This window comes from Onychomys torridus, chromosome 20 (genome assembly GCF_903995425.1).
Source record: "Onychomys torridus chromosome 20, mOncTor1.1, whole genome shotgun sequence".
NCBI classification, from domain to species: Eukaryota; Metazoa; Chordata; class Mammalia; order Rodentia; family Cricetidae; genus Onychomys; species Onychomys torridus.
In genome coordinates this window covers 31,381,572-31,397,689 of record NC_050462.1, presented here as the reverse complement: position 1 = coordinate 31,397,689, position 16,118 = coordinate 31,381,572, and the positions used below count along the sequence as shown (strand labels likewise).

The 16,118-nt window shown below is 39.4% G+C and overlaps 1 protein-coding gene and 1 long non-coding RNA gene across 2 annotated transcripts; one reads left to right on the top strand and one right to left on the bottom strand.

The window, feature by feature from the left end:
• The first annotated feature begins 3,345 nt into the window (after positions 1–3,345).
• Positions 3,346–8,753, top strand: LOC118570794 (GLIPR1-like protein 1). Its single transcript, XM_036169408.1, has 5 exons — positions 3,346–3,531; positions 4,441–4,683; positions 6,453–6,550; positions 8,540–8,625; positions 8,725–8,753. Exons 1-5 carry the CDS (start codon positions 3,346–3,348, stop codon positions 8,751–8,753), a joined length of 642 nt encoding a protein of 213 aa, XP_036025301.1.
• A 969-nt stretch (positions 8,754–9,722) lies between these two features.
• LOC118570888 lies at positions 9,723–14,179 on the bottom strand. The gene is made up of 3 exons (XR_004943265.1): positions 14,126–14,179; positions 13,673–13,798; positions 9,723–9,764 (listed from the first exon to the last, which is right to left on the bottom strand). It is a non-coding gene; the product is annotated as an uncharacterized LOC118570888 (long non-coding RNA).
• Positions 14,180–16,118: the final 1,939 nt, after the last annotated feature.

Here is a 16,118-nt window from a genome sequence, read left to right as displayed (position 1 = left end):
AGCTAAGACCCAGAAAAGTGAATGTCTCTTGGTTTAAACATGTGCCACTAATTACAGAGTCTGAATTCATACCCAGCCTCTGAATATTCTTCCAATATTCCACCTTTGCTTGGCACAGAAATCAGAGACCTCAGGAAGCAATTTGTTGTGAGGACTAAAGAATAGATGTTTTATGCAAATGGCTGAAAGCTGGGCTTTGGATTGTGTGGAGGGACAGCAAAGCTCCTGGCCCACTCAAACCACTTGAGGTATGAGATGCTATTGCTAGTGTGTAGTTACTATCGATGACTAATGTCATGGGTGATCTTAACCACAGGGTCACCACTTCATCCCTTCCTTGTTTCTTAACAGTGACCATTTCCACCTCCAGTTACTATTATTTCTCTCCTGATAAAAGTATCAGTGGCTTTGAATTCATTTATACAAATTTTAAGGAGTCAGAATATAAGTAAATAGAAGAGATAAAGGGAATCTAATCCAGTTCATAAACAAGGAAGAGGGAAGAGATTAATAAATACAGGTCAGTACTAAAATTCCATGAGGGACACAGACTAAGTCCACCTTGAATCTGTGGTGACAACCAACCCAAGATCTGAAAATGAAAAAAATAAAAAAAAAAAGGTTCTTAATTCAATTAAAATCTTACTTCACAGTACCTGGAGTGCTCCAAAAAGAATCCACTGTCCCCTTCACCCAGGACTCAAGGGCAGGCTAGGGACACAGAGCAAGCCATGTTGCCTTGACCTAACAATATCAGCTCTGTAAGGCCCAAACCTGGAACAGAAGGTCTGGATGGGTATAAACCAGGGTGATTCCACCAAGAACCACCTTCTGGGAGCTTCCCACAGGCAGGCCCAAGGGGCAGTTCCCAGCAAACACAACAGTTTAGACCAGAGTCTCAGGTTGCTAGGCAACAGGGCTCTGGTTCATTAGGCTTCCTCTTTGAGCTCTCCAACTTCCCCAGTGATATTAAAGGAGGAAGTTTTTATTGAACTGCACATCCTCAGTTCCTTCTTGGAAACCGCTGGGTCCAGTGCTGTGTATCCCATCCCACCACCCTGCAGACCAGCTTCCACACTCTGTACTCACAGGCCAACTCACCCAGAAGTCTAACAGGTTTCTGCTCTCAGGCAGAGCTTCCCAAGTCTGAGCAGCTTGCTCTGCTCTAAACCCTGGACTGGAGGCACAGCACAGGAGGGAATTCACTCACAGCAAACTGCTCCTGCACCAGGAGAGCGCCAAAACCTGGGAAGGATCGAGGCCACTGACAGATCATTCATTTAATGGAATTCCTTTGAACATTACTTCACAGAGCAACTACCATATATCCAGAGTCCAGGTTGATAATTGAGAAGAAAACAACATAAAAGCATCCTGAATCCCAGTCTGCCACCAGTTTTCCCACCTAAATCTTAGCTATTTCTGAAACATCTTTGACACACCTACCTAGCCATTACAGGACAAGGCTAGCCTGAGATATTTGTGAAATTCTACTCCAATAATAGTAGGTGGTATCTTGACCAATGCAATGTCAGATCCACAAATCTTATGAGGGTTAATTTTTTTGTCAATTACAGTATCTTTAGAAAAATAACTTTCTTCAAAATATGGACGTCTACATATGCCCATTAAAAAGTTTCAGTTTAAAATTTTCAAATCTCTTTTGAAGGTGGAAAAACATGTCCTCTCTCCCTCTATAGAAATTCTTTAGGGTCCTTGGATTTGTTGGTGTTATTTGTGCTTCATTTATTTCTATTTTCATCTCATAACTTAATTTCTGCTTTCTGCTATAGACAAAATGGTAACTCGTTTATTAAAATAAGTTTTGGGTTATTTGTTTTGTTGGCGAGGCTGACTGATTGGGACAGAACATTAAGTGAATGTAAACGTGTATTTGCTTGAACTAAATGGCATGATAAATAACCTAAGAATTAAATTAAACAAACTGATAATTACAGATATTCACCTAGAAATAATGAAAAGCATGGATAGATGTTACAGAAACGTTCTGGTTTATGAATAACAGTGACTGACAAATAGATTTAAAACAGTAAGCCAAATGAAGGTGTGGTTATATAATATGTACCCCAATAAAAATTGTCCAGGGATCAGAGGACAGAGCCAGCCATAGAGGTCAGGTAGCCATAGCACACACATTTAATCCTATCACTAGGAGGGCAGAGTCTGTGATCTCTATGATCTCAGAGTTCAAGGCCACACTGTGCTACATGAGAGAAACAGAACCATGCAGTGGTGACACACACCTTTAATCCCAGGAAGTAATATGTCAGAACACAGAAAGGTATATAAGGCGTGAAGAAACAGGAATTCTCTCTCTCGCTTGAGGCTGAAGATTTTGTAGAGGCAAGCTAGTGGCTGGCTGTTCTGCTTCTCTGGTCATTCAACTTGCACCTCAATATCTGGATTTGCATTTTTTATTATAAGACCTTTTAAGATTCATGTTACAAAGGTGACTTATACTTGGTTTTAAGGAAAGTGAACAAGCAACATTCTCTGCTCAGAGTCCAAGTCAGCCAAACACAGATGACCTAGAATCTGTTAGTATTCATACAATAGGGAGGTTCTAAATTATCAAAACAGGAGATTTTTGACAAGAGGAATTCACTTGGCTCTAATTTTCCACATACCTATAGTATTTTTATTTTTCCAGATAATCACTCAGAGGAAAAAGAAGCAAAGTCCTAGATATTTGACAAGGTAATAATAACAGAATGGTACAGATTGCCACGGGATTACCAGTTGCCTAGTCTATGTTCCCAGGTTCTGAAGAAAGGAAGAACATAATATGCAGCTCATTTTAAAAGAATAAAAATGCTAAGCATGGAAACAGAGTCTCTGAAACTCGTAAATTATTTGCTTTTTTGCCCCCATCCTGACAGGGTCTCAACTCTTAACTAGCCTGGAAGTTGATGTGTAGATCAGGCTGGCCTCATACTCACACTTCCTGACTCCATCTCCTGAGTACAGTGATAAAACTGACTGCTCAATATGTACAGCAAAGTCGCGGTCTTTTGTTTGCATGGGTCAACCTGAACCCTCCTCAGCACCCTGTAACATCTCTCCCTGCTGAGATTAACTCTTCAGAAAGCAAGTTGGTTGGTTAGAACTGTGCACTAGAGGGCGCCTCAGGCTTTCCCTGAGAATTTAAGGAGTGGCTCAGAACTCTGTGTGCATCAGTCTCCATGGCAACACAGAAGCCAGGGAAGCAGTCTGCTGCTCACTACACACAAGGCCAGCCTAACCAGAAGGCAGAGCTTGTGGAGAGGGTGATCCCTGTTCTGGCATATTCAGTAGGGGTATCCTCTACATCTTTCCACGGTCCTGATGAAGAAACTTAATTGTTTCTGGACATTAGGTCTATGTTTGGTAGCCAGCAAACTTTCCAAGGCATTGGTCATAAACCCCAGGGTGCCATCTATCTATGACTCAAAATTTATACAGGAGATTGTTGACAGCCATAATGAACTTCGAAGCAAGGTCAACCCCTCGGCAGCCAATATGAACTACTTGGTGAGAAAGGGACTGGCATGCTATCCTGAAGAACTAATTTAAGCAGGAGAAGGCTCTTAAATCAATTGTCTGGGTAGTTTTTTTTGTTGTTGTTGACGTTTTTGTTTTGTTTTGTCTTTTAGATACACCTCATATGATTCAATAATTAATTAAATAGGCACAGAATTTCTGTCCCAGAGCCAGGCAGGTATTCTGTGTTTAAGACATGGCAGTCTAGGAGTACGATCGAAATATTGGTAATTTAGGTTTGAAGGGCATCAAGGACCACTGAAGTGTTACCTACTTCCATTGCTGATGTTGAATAAGAGGGACACCATTTGAAGAGCTCTCTTAGTTCAAGAAGCCATGATAAAGGGTTATTGAGAGGGCTGGTAGTGTTAATGCAGAGATAGCTGGTGTCAGTTCAGCTAGCCAGAAGATAGTGATGGGCACTAGTTCCACATAGGAAGAATGCCCTGAGTACTTAACAGACATGGTGATGTTTGGTGTCTTCTTTTGCTTTTTATTTCTCAAAAAAACACTGTCACCAAAAGCAACTTAGGGAGGAAAGGGTTTTTTTTTTTTTTTTTTTTTTTTTTTTTATCACACTTTTAGAGCCCTTCCGTTGCTTCCTGTTCACCATGAAGAAGTTCCTGGTGTTTGCCTCATGATAGGCCCAGAAACATGGCACCGAGTGGCTACCATGTCCTGAACGCTCTGAAATGGTGATTTCAAAGTAACTTCTTCTTTAAGCTGTTTGTTTCAAGTATTTGACTATAGTATTAAGAAAATAACTAAAACAACAAATATTTTTTAAAAGATGATGTCTTTAAAAGAGCTACAATTAACTGAAATTTATTACATTTATAAGAGTGATTTGATTGTAAGCAAATATGTACTAATCAATTTAATTGTTTTCTATTTTTCCAGTATTGGGATAAGAAATTAGCAAAAGTGGCCGAATCATGGAGTAACAAGTGCCAATTTGCCCATAACCCCTGTATTAATAAACAATATCAATGTGATAAAGATTATGACGTTCTTGGAGAAAACATATTTTTAGGTGGAATACAAACTACACCAAAACGTATGATTTCATATTGGTATAATGAAAGTCAACATTATACTTTTGATACTATGGCATGTTCTAAAGTCTGTGGCCATTATACACAGGTACGTACTTGACAGCTTGTTAAGTAGTTCTTGTGTTCATTTTAGTCACAAAGAAATTTTTTCAGTATTTTCTTTTACATTCATTAAAAAACTCCATTTTATTGGGTATTCCATGTACTGAGTGTAGTTTTTCTAATCTTTAAAAAATGCTCCTCTGCCGCCATTTTCTTCCCATTACTAACAACAAGAAGTCTACTGTGATGCTCTTGCTCAGCCCTGCGGCTTTTCCACACTAGGACTCTGTTGACTTTCCTCCAGGCTTCATCAATTTTACATGGGGTGCCTGGGACATCTTCACATTCCTTGTGCTGTAGAAGCTTGAGCTTAGCATCCCCAGTCTATAGGTTAAAGCACATTTGCAAACTATGGGTTGCTGATCCTGACAACACTTCCCTCTCCTTCCCCTCTGCCTAGTGGCCTGCTACCAATATTGGAAGTGCACATGAGCCATGCCAGTTTGGTGCCTCTATGATGTTTATGGAATTTTTCTCTCAGTGATCAATCTGATAATTTTACTACTGTGTCTTTTACTCAGAGTCATTTCTTCCACATGCCAATGTCCCATTAATTGGATTTAGTTTACTTCCTTTTTCTCTTTGAAATTACATTATAATTACATCAGATTCCTCCATCCCTTTCTCCCCTCCAGCACTTCTCCTGTATCCCTGCTAGCTATCTCTCAAATTCATGTTCTCTGTTTCTTTAGCTGTGGTTACATATGGACTGTGTGCCTAAATACATAAATACAACCTATTCAGTCTGTAGAATGGGACTCATATGTGTATGATTTCAGGTCTGACCACTTGGTATTGCATAACATATTTGGGGGTTCTTCTCTGGGGAAGACTACTTCTCCCACTCTTAATGTTCCTTAGTTGACTGTAGAGCTTGTCCAGCGTTGCCACCCAGTGAGAAGCCTCACTTCCTCCTTAGCATGTCTACTGGTGTGCCCTTTCTTCAGGTCCTATTTAGGGATCCATGCTGATGAAACTCAATGGGTGTAGCTTATACGCCCTCTCCCACTACGATCCCTGAGCCTATGTGCAGGAGTCGTATTGTAGATGTATCGCTTGGGTTAGGGCACCACAGAGTCACACGCTCTCTGCATTGTGGTTTTCTGTAATGACATCCATGTGTTGCCATGAGATGTTTCTTTGACAAAAGGTAAGACGTATCCTTTACTGTGGACACTAGGATTAATATTTAGAATGCAGTTAAGATCTATGCTGCTTGAGTAAGTTGGCAGTTGTAGGTCCTAGTCCAGAATCCATGACTTCACTCTCTAGGTAGTTGGCTAGGTTTGTAGTAACATACGTGATTTCCTTTTCGTTCACAGGACCGTAGGTGTAATTAGGGAACTGTGGGTTGCTGCCAAGGTGTATATGTATGGAAAGTGTTGTTTTCATTCCTAGTCTGATTTTGATGTTTCTTGAAATATGTCCACACAGAAATTAAAACATGTGTCCTTAGTTTCTAGAAGGGATTATGATTTTAACAATGTATTATATTATGACTTAGTTATTAAGTTATTCTTTTGGTTTATGATGATTATTTCTGAAGGAAAACCATTTAAACTGCCCCTACGAAAGCCACTTTAACAAAATATAACTTAATGTGTTAGATATTAGGAAAAATACAATAAACATAAGTATGCAATTAATATTGTACATATTCTCATAATGAATTGTTTACAAGGATTGTTTATTCTAATAATGAATTGTTTACAAGGATTGTTTCAATATGATACTTCTTAATTCTTTTCCTTATAGGTAGTTTGGGCCAATTCACTTAGAATTGGATGTGCACTGTCCAGCTGTCCTAACCTGGGAAGTTCTATGGGACTATTTGTATGTAATTATTCACCACCGTAAGTTAATTTGCTAAAATTAAAATAAAAAGTTCTAAGGTGATCACAAATGTTACAAAGCTGGGTGTGGTAGAGCACACCTTTCATTCCAGCACTCAGGAGGCAGAAGCATCCTGTGAGGTCCAGGCCATCCTGGTCTACATAATGAGTTCCAGGTCAGTCAGTGATACATAGAGAGACTCTGTCTCAAAATAAAACAAAACAACAAAACCAAATCCCAATGTTACAAAATAAAATCTTATCCTAGACCTTAAACATTTTTGATGCAGTCTCCCTCTGCAAAACTCATTTTAAAAGTGAAAATAGAATGGTGACAAATATGGCCTAAATGAAAAATCTCTCCACTCATGGATTATTTCAACCGAAGAATAGAAATGCTAGACGTTTGTGGTGATATATTGTATACCCTAATAAAATTTACCTGAAGAGCAGAGGACAGAACAGGCCACTAGATTAAACATAGAGGGCAGGCAGTGTTGGCACACACCTTTAATCCCATTCCTTGAGAAGTCCCATGCCTTGGATCCGAGCACTAGGAAGGAAGTGATGGCTGGGCAGAGAAAGATCTATAGGGCCTGAGGAGACAGGAACTTAAGGCTTTTCAGGCTGTAGAGTCCTAGAGGTGAGACGTGGCAGTGGCTTGTTCCTTTGTCTCTCTGGCATTTCAGCAATTATGCCAATATCTGGCTCCAGGATTTTTATTATAAAACCACTTAGCAATTTGTGTTACAGAAATTGTTTCTAAAGTTTAAAAAGTCGAGGCTGGGAAGATGACTCAGTCAGTAAGATGGTTGTCTTGAGTCATAAGGACCTGAGTTGGGTCCCCAGCACCCATGTAAAAGGCCAAGCACAGTGGGCTTACCTATAAATACCAGCACTGCCAGTTCCAGATAGGCAGAGTCAGGAAGATCCCTGGTGCTTGCCAGCTCAGCCAGTTAAACCAGTCAGTGAGCCACAGGGTCCCTGAGAGACTGTCTCAGAAAACATGCTCCAGAGGGACTGAGACAGATACCCAACAGTCATCTTTACACACATGGACACAGAGGCAAAGGTAATTTAAAATAAACTGCCATAAGATGACCCAAACGTAAAACACAAAAAGGTTAGCAAAAGCAGCTCTAATGAACAGTAACAATGGAATAAGAAAAGAATGCAATGACATTCCTAAGAGCAAGTTTTTGAGGACAGAATGTAACTGTTAAATGCCCTATCCAGAGTACTTACTCAAGTGAAAATATAAACACAATGAGGTCAAAAAATGAAATTTTAGAACTCTAAATCAAATATCGACAAATATAAAAGGAATATTTAAACAGGTGATAATGTGATTCTTCAACAAACAACACCTTTAAAGCTTAAGATTTGTAAAGGAAAACACAAATGTAGATGTTGCTCACATACAAGAAAGCTCTGGGGAGCTGTGGGGTTGGTGGGTAAATGCCCCCCACACAAAGAATAAATACATAGGACTGATGAAAAGAAGGTAAGAGGTGGAAATGTGTGTATCTATTGCTGCTCTTCCTTCTGCCTTTCACTGAGCAGCTAAAGCAGGAATGACAAACATTGCCCCAAAAGAAAGAGCGGATACCATTTCTCCACATAGCAAAAGAAGTGTGTAACTGCTGCCATGCAGCATCACATTTCTAAGGAGGAAACTAAGAAAGGCTAACCATTGATGAAAATCACGAGAGGATAGTATCACTTTCTTACAATCCAGGCTTTTGGAAAGGAAGAGGGGGTTGGGAAGAGAGGAAAGAGGGACAGAAAGATAAAGGAAGGGAAGAAAAAGAAAAGGAAAGGAAGGAAGGAAAGGGGGAAGTTTTGATGGTTTCTTAGTATGTGGGAAATGAGTCTTCTGTTGAACAATGGCTGTTGCTCTTGTTCTTTCTAACGTGTGACTTACGGAAAGGCAGAAACAGCTTGCATAAATGTAGATCTAAAAAAGTTAAAGAGCATCATTGGCTCATGAATGTTCTCTCATTTTTGCAGAGGAAATTATAGAGACACCAAACCTTACATAAAAGGAGAATCCTGCTCCAACTGTACAACAAGTGACTGCAAAGATAATCTCTGCCGTAAGCAAAAAGAAAAAATAATAACATCAAACTTAGACAGTAGTGTTTCCATAATTTCATTAACTCTTTTTATTTCTGTCTCCTCTTTTTAATTCCTAGATGACTGGGTTGTTTCTATAAGAATATAAAGCATTCACAAAAATTATATACAAATATATTTAGTTTCAATGATTGTCCCCTGTAGTTTCTTTTTTTCCCCCTTTTTTAATTCCCACCATTTTGGTGGCCAGCCAACCAGATCCTAAATAAATCACCCAGGGAGGCTTATTCTTTTTTATGAATTCCTGGCCTTAGCTTGGCTTGTTTCTAGCCAGCTTTTCTTAACTTAAATTATCCCATGTATCTTTTGCACCTGGTCTTTTACCTTTCTCTATTTCTGTATACCTTTCTTTACTTCTTACTCTGTGGCTTGCTGTATAGCTGGGTGGCTGGACCCTGATATCCTCCTCCTTGTTGTTCCTCGATCTTCTCTTCCCAAATTTCTCCTCCTATTTATTCTCTCTGCCTGCCAGCCCCACCTATCTCTTCTCCTGTCTCGATATGGGCCACTGAGCTCTTTATTAGACCAATCAAGTGTTTTCAACAGGCAAAGTAACACAGCTTCACAGAGTTAAACAAATGCAACATAAAAGAATGCAACACATCTCTGCAATATTAACACAGATGTTCCACAACACAAACAAATGTAACTCATCTTAAAATAATATTCCACAACAACCTCTTCCACTGATATTTCCCCATTTGTGTAAAAAGACAAAAACAAATTAAATACAGCTGAGATCTAGCTCGATACCTGATTGGGGGATGTTTCTCCACTTTTGTCTTTCTCCAAATTATTCAGAAATTATTTGACTGTTCTTGTCCCTGTGGTTTTGCAAATTCATTTTAGAAAAAAACTGTCTATCCCAAATAATCGACTCTGGTAAGTACATTGGATTTAGGGGAAACTAGACTTTCATGCTCCTTTAAAATTTAGTAGGAAGTTATAAATTGAAGACTGTAGAGGTAGCTCATAGGTTAAAAGTACATACAGATCTTTCAGAGGATCCAGGTTCAGTTGCCAGTACCCAGGCAGCTCACCATTGTCTGGATCTCCAGCTCCAGAGTATCCAAAGCACTCCTCAGACCTCTGAGCTTACCTGCACAAACCAACATTCAGACATAGACAGAGACACAAAATTAAAAATAAAATCTCTAAGAAATGATAAATTTGGAAAGAAATATTATCACATGGACAACTTTCACTGAAAATAGTGATTTGGGTGTTTTTAAAGTCTTTCAGTTAAGTTTTGAAATGTTCACAGTAGTGGTTTTGCATTTCAAAGTAGATGCTGCACTGGCATCTTGATCATCTTGATCATCTTGATCAGAATGCAACAGGAAGTAGACTGACTCACTAGGCATGGCTTGAGCGTATATGAGCCCTCAAAGCCCACCTCCACAAGGATACACTTCCTCCAATAAAGCCACACCCCCTACTAGAGCCCTTCCCTTTGAGCTTATGGGACCCAAGTACATTCTTACTACCACAAAGACCATTAGATACTCTGGGTTTTTAGCTGCTTTTTCTGTAGTTATATTCCATCTAAGTCCTGTGACTTCTGATGTGTTTTCTTTTCTATTTTTATTGGTCAGTCTTTATTAATAAATGTTTAGATTAGTTGGCATCGTTTTTAAAAGACAGGGATATTGGTAAGGTTTAAATATGTAGGTGTTGGAGCCCGACACCTTAACTTGAGGAGTGATTGATGGGATTAGATATGAAACAACATACAAAGCAATATGAACACAAAGCAAAAGAAGGCATCAACAAACATTGGATGTTTTAAGAAGTCCTCCATCACATTTATTAACACAATATATATTTTCCATGGTGTTAAGCATTCTGAAATGACCACTTTGGTCCTTATATTCATTCCACTGAAAAATTAATGAGAGCTTTCCTTTACTCTTTTCTTTTTTCTAGTAACCATTATGTCCAAAGCTAAAATCATATTACATGGTAGGAAGTGAATGAAAATACATCAGTGAATGGGGGTAGTGAGCAAACAAAAAGATGAATTTTGAACATGCACATGATCCTATTAAAATTCAAAACTGAGGAGAAAATTTAGATGTTGGAAGGATGAATTTGGAGCAAGTATCACTACCGCAATGAAGATCATATTTAAAACTTCACATAAAAGAATTGACTTTTCCTCAGACACTTAAACTGAGCATGGTAGATTGCCAAAATGAGGTTAATATTTTGTGGGTTTGCCTATTTTAGATACTCATGCATGTAACACCAGAGGCATTCTAGAAATAGGTATTGGCAAGATACTATTATTAGGCAACATTGCAAAGATTTTAAGTCCAGTAAGTCTTGAAAGTTTCCAATTTTTGAGCTCAAAAATCTTCTTTGACTTGATTAGCTTATCTTAAAATCTAGAAAAAACAATCAATATTTTTCATTTTATATAGCTTTTCTTTCTTTCATTACACCTCCATAAATTATACATAAGAGTGCATACAAAAATATTTCAGTTATTGTTTTTTTGGAAATTAAATGGAGCTTTTAATTTTTTGTATTTTATTGACAGGTCACAATATTGGGAGAGCAACTCTGAAGAGAGCATGCCATCTACTCTTGCTAGGTTTTATTCTTCATAGAATACTTTAATTGTCATTTTTATTCAGGAGAAATTTTTAAATGCAACAATAAAGACTATTTTCTGACTAATTAGGACTCAAGTCCTGTTTTGTTCTCCATTACATCTTCTATATTCTTGTCTGAGATTTAAATTCAATGTCTACTTTTCCACTCAAAAAGTATATATATATATGTGTGTGTGTGTGTGTGTGTGTGTGTGTGTGTGTGTGTACATACATATACATACATATATATAGCATAGATAATATATGTACATATAGATAGATATTAATATAGAAATTGGGAAGCAGTGGAGTAAAGTTAAGGTTGTGTTTGTATTTCTTATTATTGTTTGCTGATAATGCACATGTATGTACGTCTGTGTGTGGGTATGTGAACATGTGAAGACCAAACAGTGTGGTAAGGTGTTTGCAGCATTCAACAGCGCCAAGTGATCTTCAGTAAAACTGTAAGCTTCTAAAAGCCATGATGACTGAGGCTGTTCACTTTACATCTCAAGACTTAGCAGAAAGCCTAGACAATGAGACCGTTCAGTCAATGAGCTAGGAGTTAACTCAGAATGACACAGCATAAAAGTAATTCATTAAAAAAAAAAAAAAAAAGTGAATCATTCGAATACTGTAGGGTCCGAGGAAACACTGAAGAAAGACCCCAGACTCAAATAGTACACAAGACCAAAGAGCATTTCCTATACCTGCACGCATGTGGGGTCGGTCACCTGTACAGAATGGCGACCACCGGGAGAGGGACAAGCAGGCTTCTTTTAATTACAGCTAAGTGGAGTTTCAGAGTCAACTACATAATCACTTCTTGGTTAAGCAAGCAACAGTTACATTAGTATATTTCTAATTGGCCTTCTCATTTTTGGACACATCTGCACAAGCTTGGACGTGACTCAGAAGGGGACTGCTGGGTTGGTCCTTGAGATACTGTGAGGCTGACTTAGAGCCTCTGAGTTTGTTCTCTCCCCAACCCTGAATGTAAGGGCCTCGTAGATAAATGGCCCTTTGTTGGAAAAGACACCGGTTTGTCCTTCTCAGAGAACTGGACCCTAAACTCAGTTGTGAAAGTGGGGAGAGTTTAACCCTTTCCATACAAGTAAGTGTGTTCAAAGGGAAATGTTGCTATAAGGGGCACACTGGAGCCTAGAATGTAGCAGGAATCTTAAATGGTCTTATTAACAAAATCAAACCCAGGCCAGGCATTGGGGTGAAACTGGAAGATCAGAGACACAAAACAAGCCATGGCTTCCTCACCTCGTCAGTTCCTCAGCTGGTCTTGTTTCCTCAGACTGCAAGCTTCTGAGTCCTCATCCAAATGAATCTCAGCTGAACTGTGCTGTTCAAAGCCTAAAAGCTTGTCCAGCCAAAATGCTTAAATGCTTCTAGTTTCTGGTCCTCACTCCTTATATATCTTTCCTTTCTACCATCACTACCTGGGATTAAAGGTGTGTGTCATCAGGCCTGGCTGTTTCCAATGTGGCCTTGAACTCAGAGATCCAGAGGGATTTCTGTCTCTGAACTGCTAGCATTAAAGGCGTGAGTGCCACCATTTTCTAACCTCTGTATCTAGTGGCTGTCTGTTCTCTGACCCCAGATAAATTTATTAGGGTGCACAATATTTTGGGATAACACAATACCACAATACCTAGAGGATTAGCATCCACCTACCAGCACCCCAATTAGAGAATCTAACAATTTGGACAGGGCTTCTAAAGCTAAAACACCCGAGCCTCTGATGTTTACACTGAGCAAGCCGAGACCCAGAAAAGTCAATGGCACTTGTCTTAACTGCATGCCACTTACTACAGAGCCTTAATTCATACCCAGCCTCTGAATGTCGATCCAACATTCCACCCTTGCAGGTACAGAAAACAGAGGCCTCGGGAAGCAACCTGTTGTGAGAACTAAAGAGTAGATATCTTATGCAAATCGCTGAAGCCTGAGCTTTGGATTGCATGCCAATGCCTGCACTGCAAGTGTGAGATGCTATTGCTAGTGTGTAGTTACTATTGCTGACTAATGTCATGGGTGATCTTATCCACTGAGTCACCGCTTCATCCCTTCCTTGTTTCTTAACAGTGACCATTTCCACCTCCAGTTACTATTATTTCTCTCCTGATAAAAGTATCAGTGGCTTTGAATTCATTATTCATTTATACAAGTTTTAAAGAGTCTGAACACAAGTGAATGGAAGAGATAAAGGGAATCGAATCTAGTTCATAAACAAGGAAGAGGGAAAAGATTAATAAATACAGTTCAGTACTAAAATTCCATGAGGGACACAGACTAAGTCCACCTTGAATCTGTGGTGACAACCAACCCAAGATCTGAAAATGAAAAAAAAACAAAAACAAAAACAAAAAAATGGTTCTTAATTGAATTAAAATCTTACCTCACAGTACCTGGAGTGCTCCAAAGAATCCACTGTCCCCTTCACCCAGGACTCAAGGGCAGGCTAGGGACACAGAGCAAGCCATGTTGCCTTGACCTAACAATATCAGCTCTGTAAGGCCCAAACCTGGAACAGAAGGTCTGGATGGGTATAAACCAGGGTGATTCCACCAAGAACCACCTTCTGGGAGCTTCCCACAGGCAGGCCCAAGGGGCAGTTCCCAGCAAACACAACAGTTTAGACCAGAGTCTCAGGTTGCTAGGCAACAGGGCTCTGGTTCACTAGGCTTCCTCTTTGAGCTCTCCAACTTCCCCAGTAATATTAAAGGAGGAAGTTTTTATTGAACTGCACATCCTCAGTTCCTTCTTGGAAACCGCTGGGTCCAGTGCTGTGTATCCCATCCCACCACCCTGCAGACCAGCTTCCACACTCTGTACTCACAGGCCAACTCACCCAGAAGTCTAACAGGTTTCTGCTCTCAGGCAGAGCTTCCCAAGCCTGAGCAGCTTGCTCTGCTCTAAACCCTGGACTGGAGGCACAGCACAGGAGGGAATTCACTCACAGCAAACTGCTCCTGCACCAGGAGAGCGCCAAAACCTGGGAAGGATCGAGGCCACTGACAGATCATTCATTAAATGGAATTCCTTTGAACATTACTTCACAGAGCAACTACCATATATCCAGAGTCCAGGTTGATAATTGAGAAGAAAACAACATAAAAGCATCCTGAATCCCAGTCTACCACCAGTTTTCCCACCTAAATCTTAGCTCTTTCTGCAATGCCTTTGGGCTACAATGACAACCACCTGGACATAAATGGACAAGGCTAGCTTGAGATATTTGTAAAATTCTACTCCAATAATAATAGGCTGTCTCTTGACTAATGCAATGTCAGATCCATAAATGTTATGAGGGTTAATCTGGGTTTTCTTTTGTTTGTTTTGTGGGGTTTGTTTTTGTTTTTGTTTTTGTTTTTGTTTTGTTAATTGCAGAATCTTTTGAAAACAGCTTTCTTCAGAACATGGATGTCTACATATGCACATTAAAACAGCTGCAGATTAAAATTTCAAATCTCTTTTGAGGGTATAAAAACAGTGAACTAACAGGTGGGGATGCAGCTCATGTGTATGGCATACTTGAGGAGGGGATTTGATCCCCAACATTTCAAAAACCTAATGCAATGGTTTATCCTAGCACACAGGAAGTGGAGGCAGGAGGATCCAAAGTCTAAAATTAAAGGACCCAGGAATTTAGAATCATGAAATTTTAAACCTAAAAAATAAAAGCTGACAGTCATCAACTCGAAAAGTTAACTTCTAACAGTGCCTCTCTGCTTTTAACCCCCTTACCCCTTATTGTCAACAACTGTCTAAACCAAAGTTTACTTTGAATAGCTGTTTCTACATGACTTCCAGCATGCATCCCATGCCTGACACTTTTCCCCTAACTATAAAAAGGGGACCAGAACCTGCCTCCATTGCCACAACCTCAGAATCCCAAACACTGGCTGTGGTCTCAGCTGCCTGATAAGCTTTTGTGCCCCACGGTGATTTTTTTTTTTCTTTGTTTTTTTTTTTTTTTTTTTTTTCTTTCTGGAATAAAATCTGCTTCTGGATTAATAGACTTTGGTAGTCTGTATCCCATTATTGTGTGACCCCACACCCCAAAAAATCATCCCCAGCTACATAGTGAGTTGAAAAACTACAGCTTGAGCTACATTAGATCTTGTCACAAAAGCAAAAACAAACAGAAAACTTACCAGTATCCATCTGTCTCACTACTCTCCCCCAATGGTGGGGTTATAGGCACACATATCTAAGCCTGCATTTTTGCATGGATGCTGGGAATTCAAACTCAGGTCCTCATGCTTATAGAACACGTATGTAGTCTTACCTCCTGGGCCATCTCCACCCAACACAAAATTTTCATTTGAGGTTCATGTTTTACTTTCAATATTTATTTGCATATTCACTCAGTCTTTCACGTCGTCAACATACACACACAAAAATACACAATCTGCTAATGTGCCAAACATTAGAAAAAGTAAGATATATCAGCCTGTGGGTCATTGCCTCTTAAACCAATGACAGAATAAGGAATGTTTATTAGGCCCTCTGTGAATACAAAAGACAATTCATTAAGATACAATTTCTGTGGTCAAGAAGATTAAAACACATAAACATAACAGCAGCACGCTCATGTCTTTATTCAGTCAACAAACATTTACTAAAGGTTTAAAGCACCTGTTTTAGGTACTGGAGTAAAATGGTATGAAGAAAGTAAAGCCATTCTTCATGGGAAGGGCCCAGTCTGCTGGGCAGGTGCTACAGAAATGGAAATAATTTCAATTAGCAATTGATTCAGTGAAGAAATATGGGCCCCTTGGGGTGGGAACTGCAGAAAGTTCAGGGGAGACTTGAGAGAGCAAGCATCCTTGTCTAGAGGA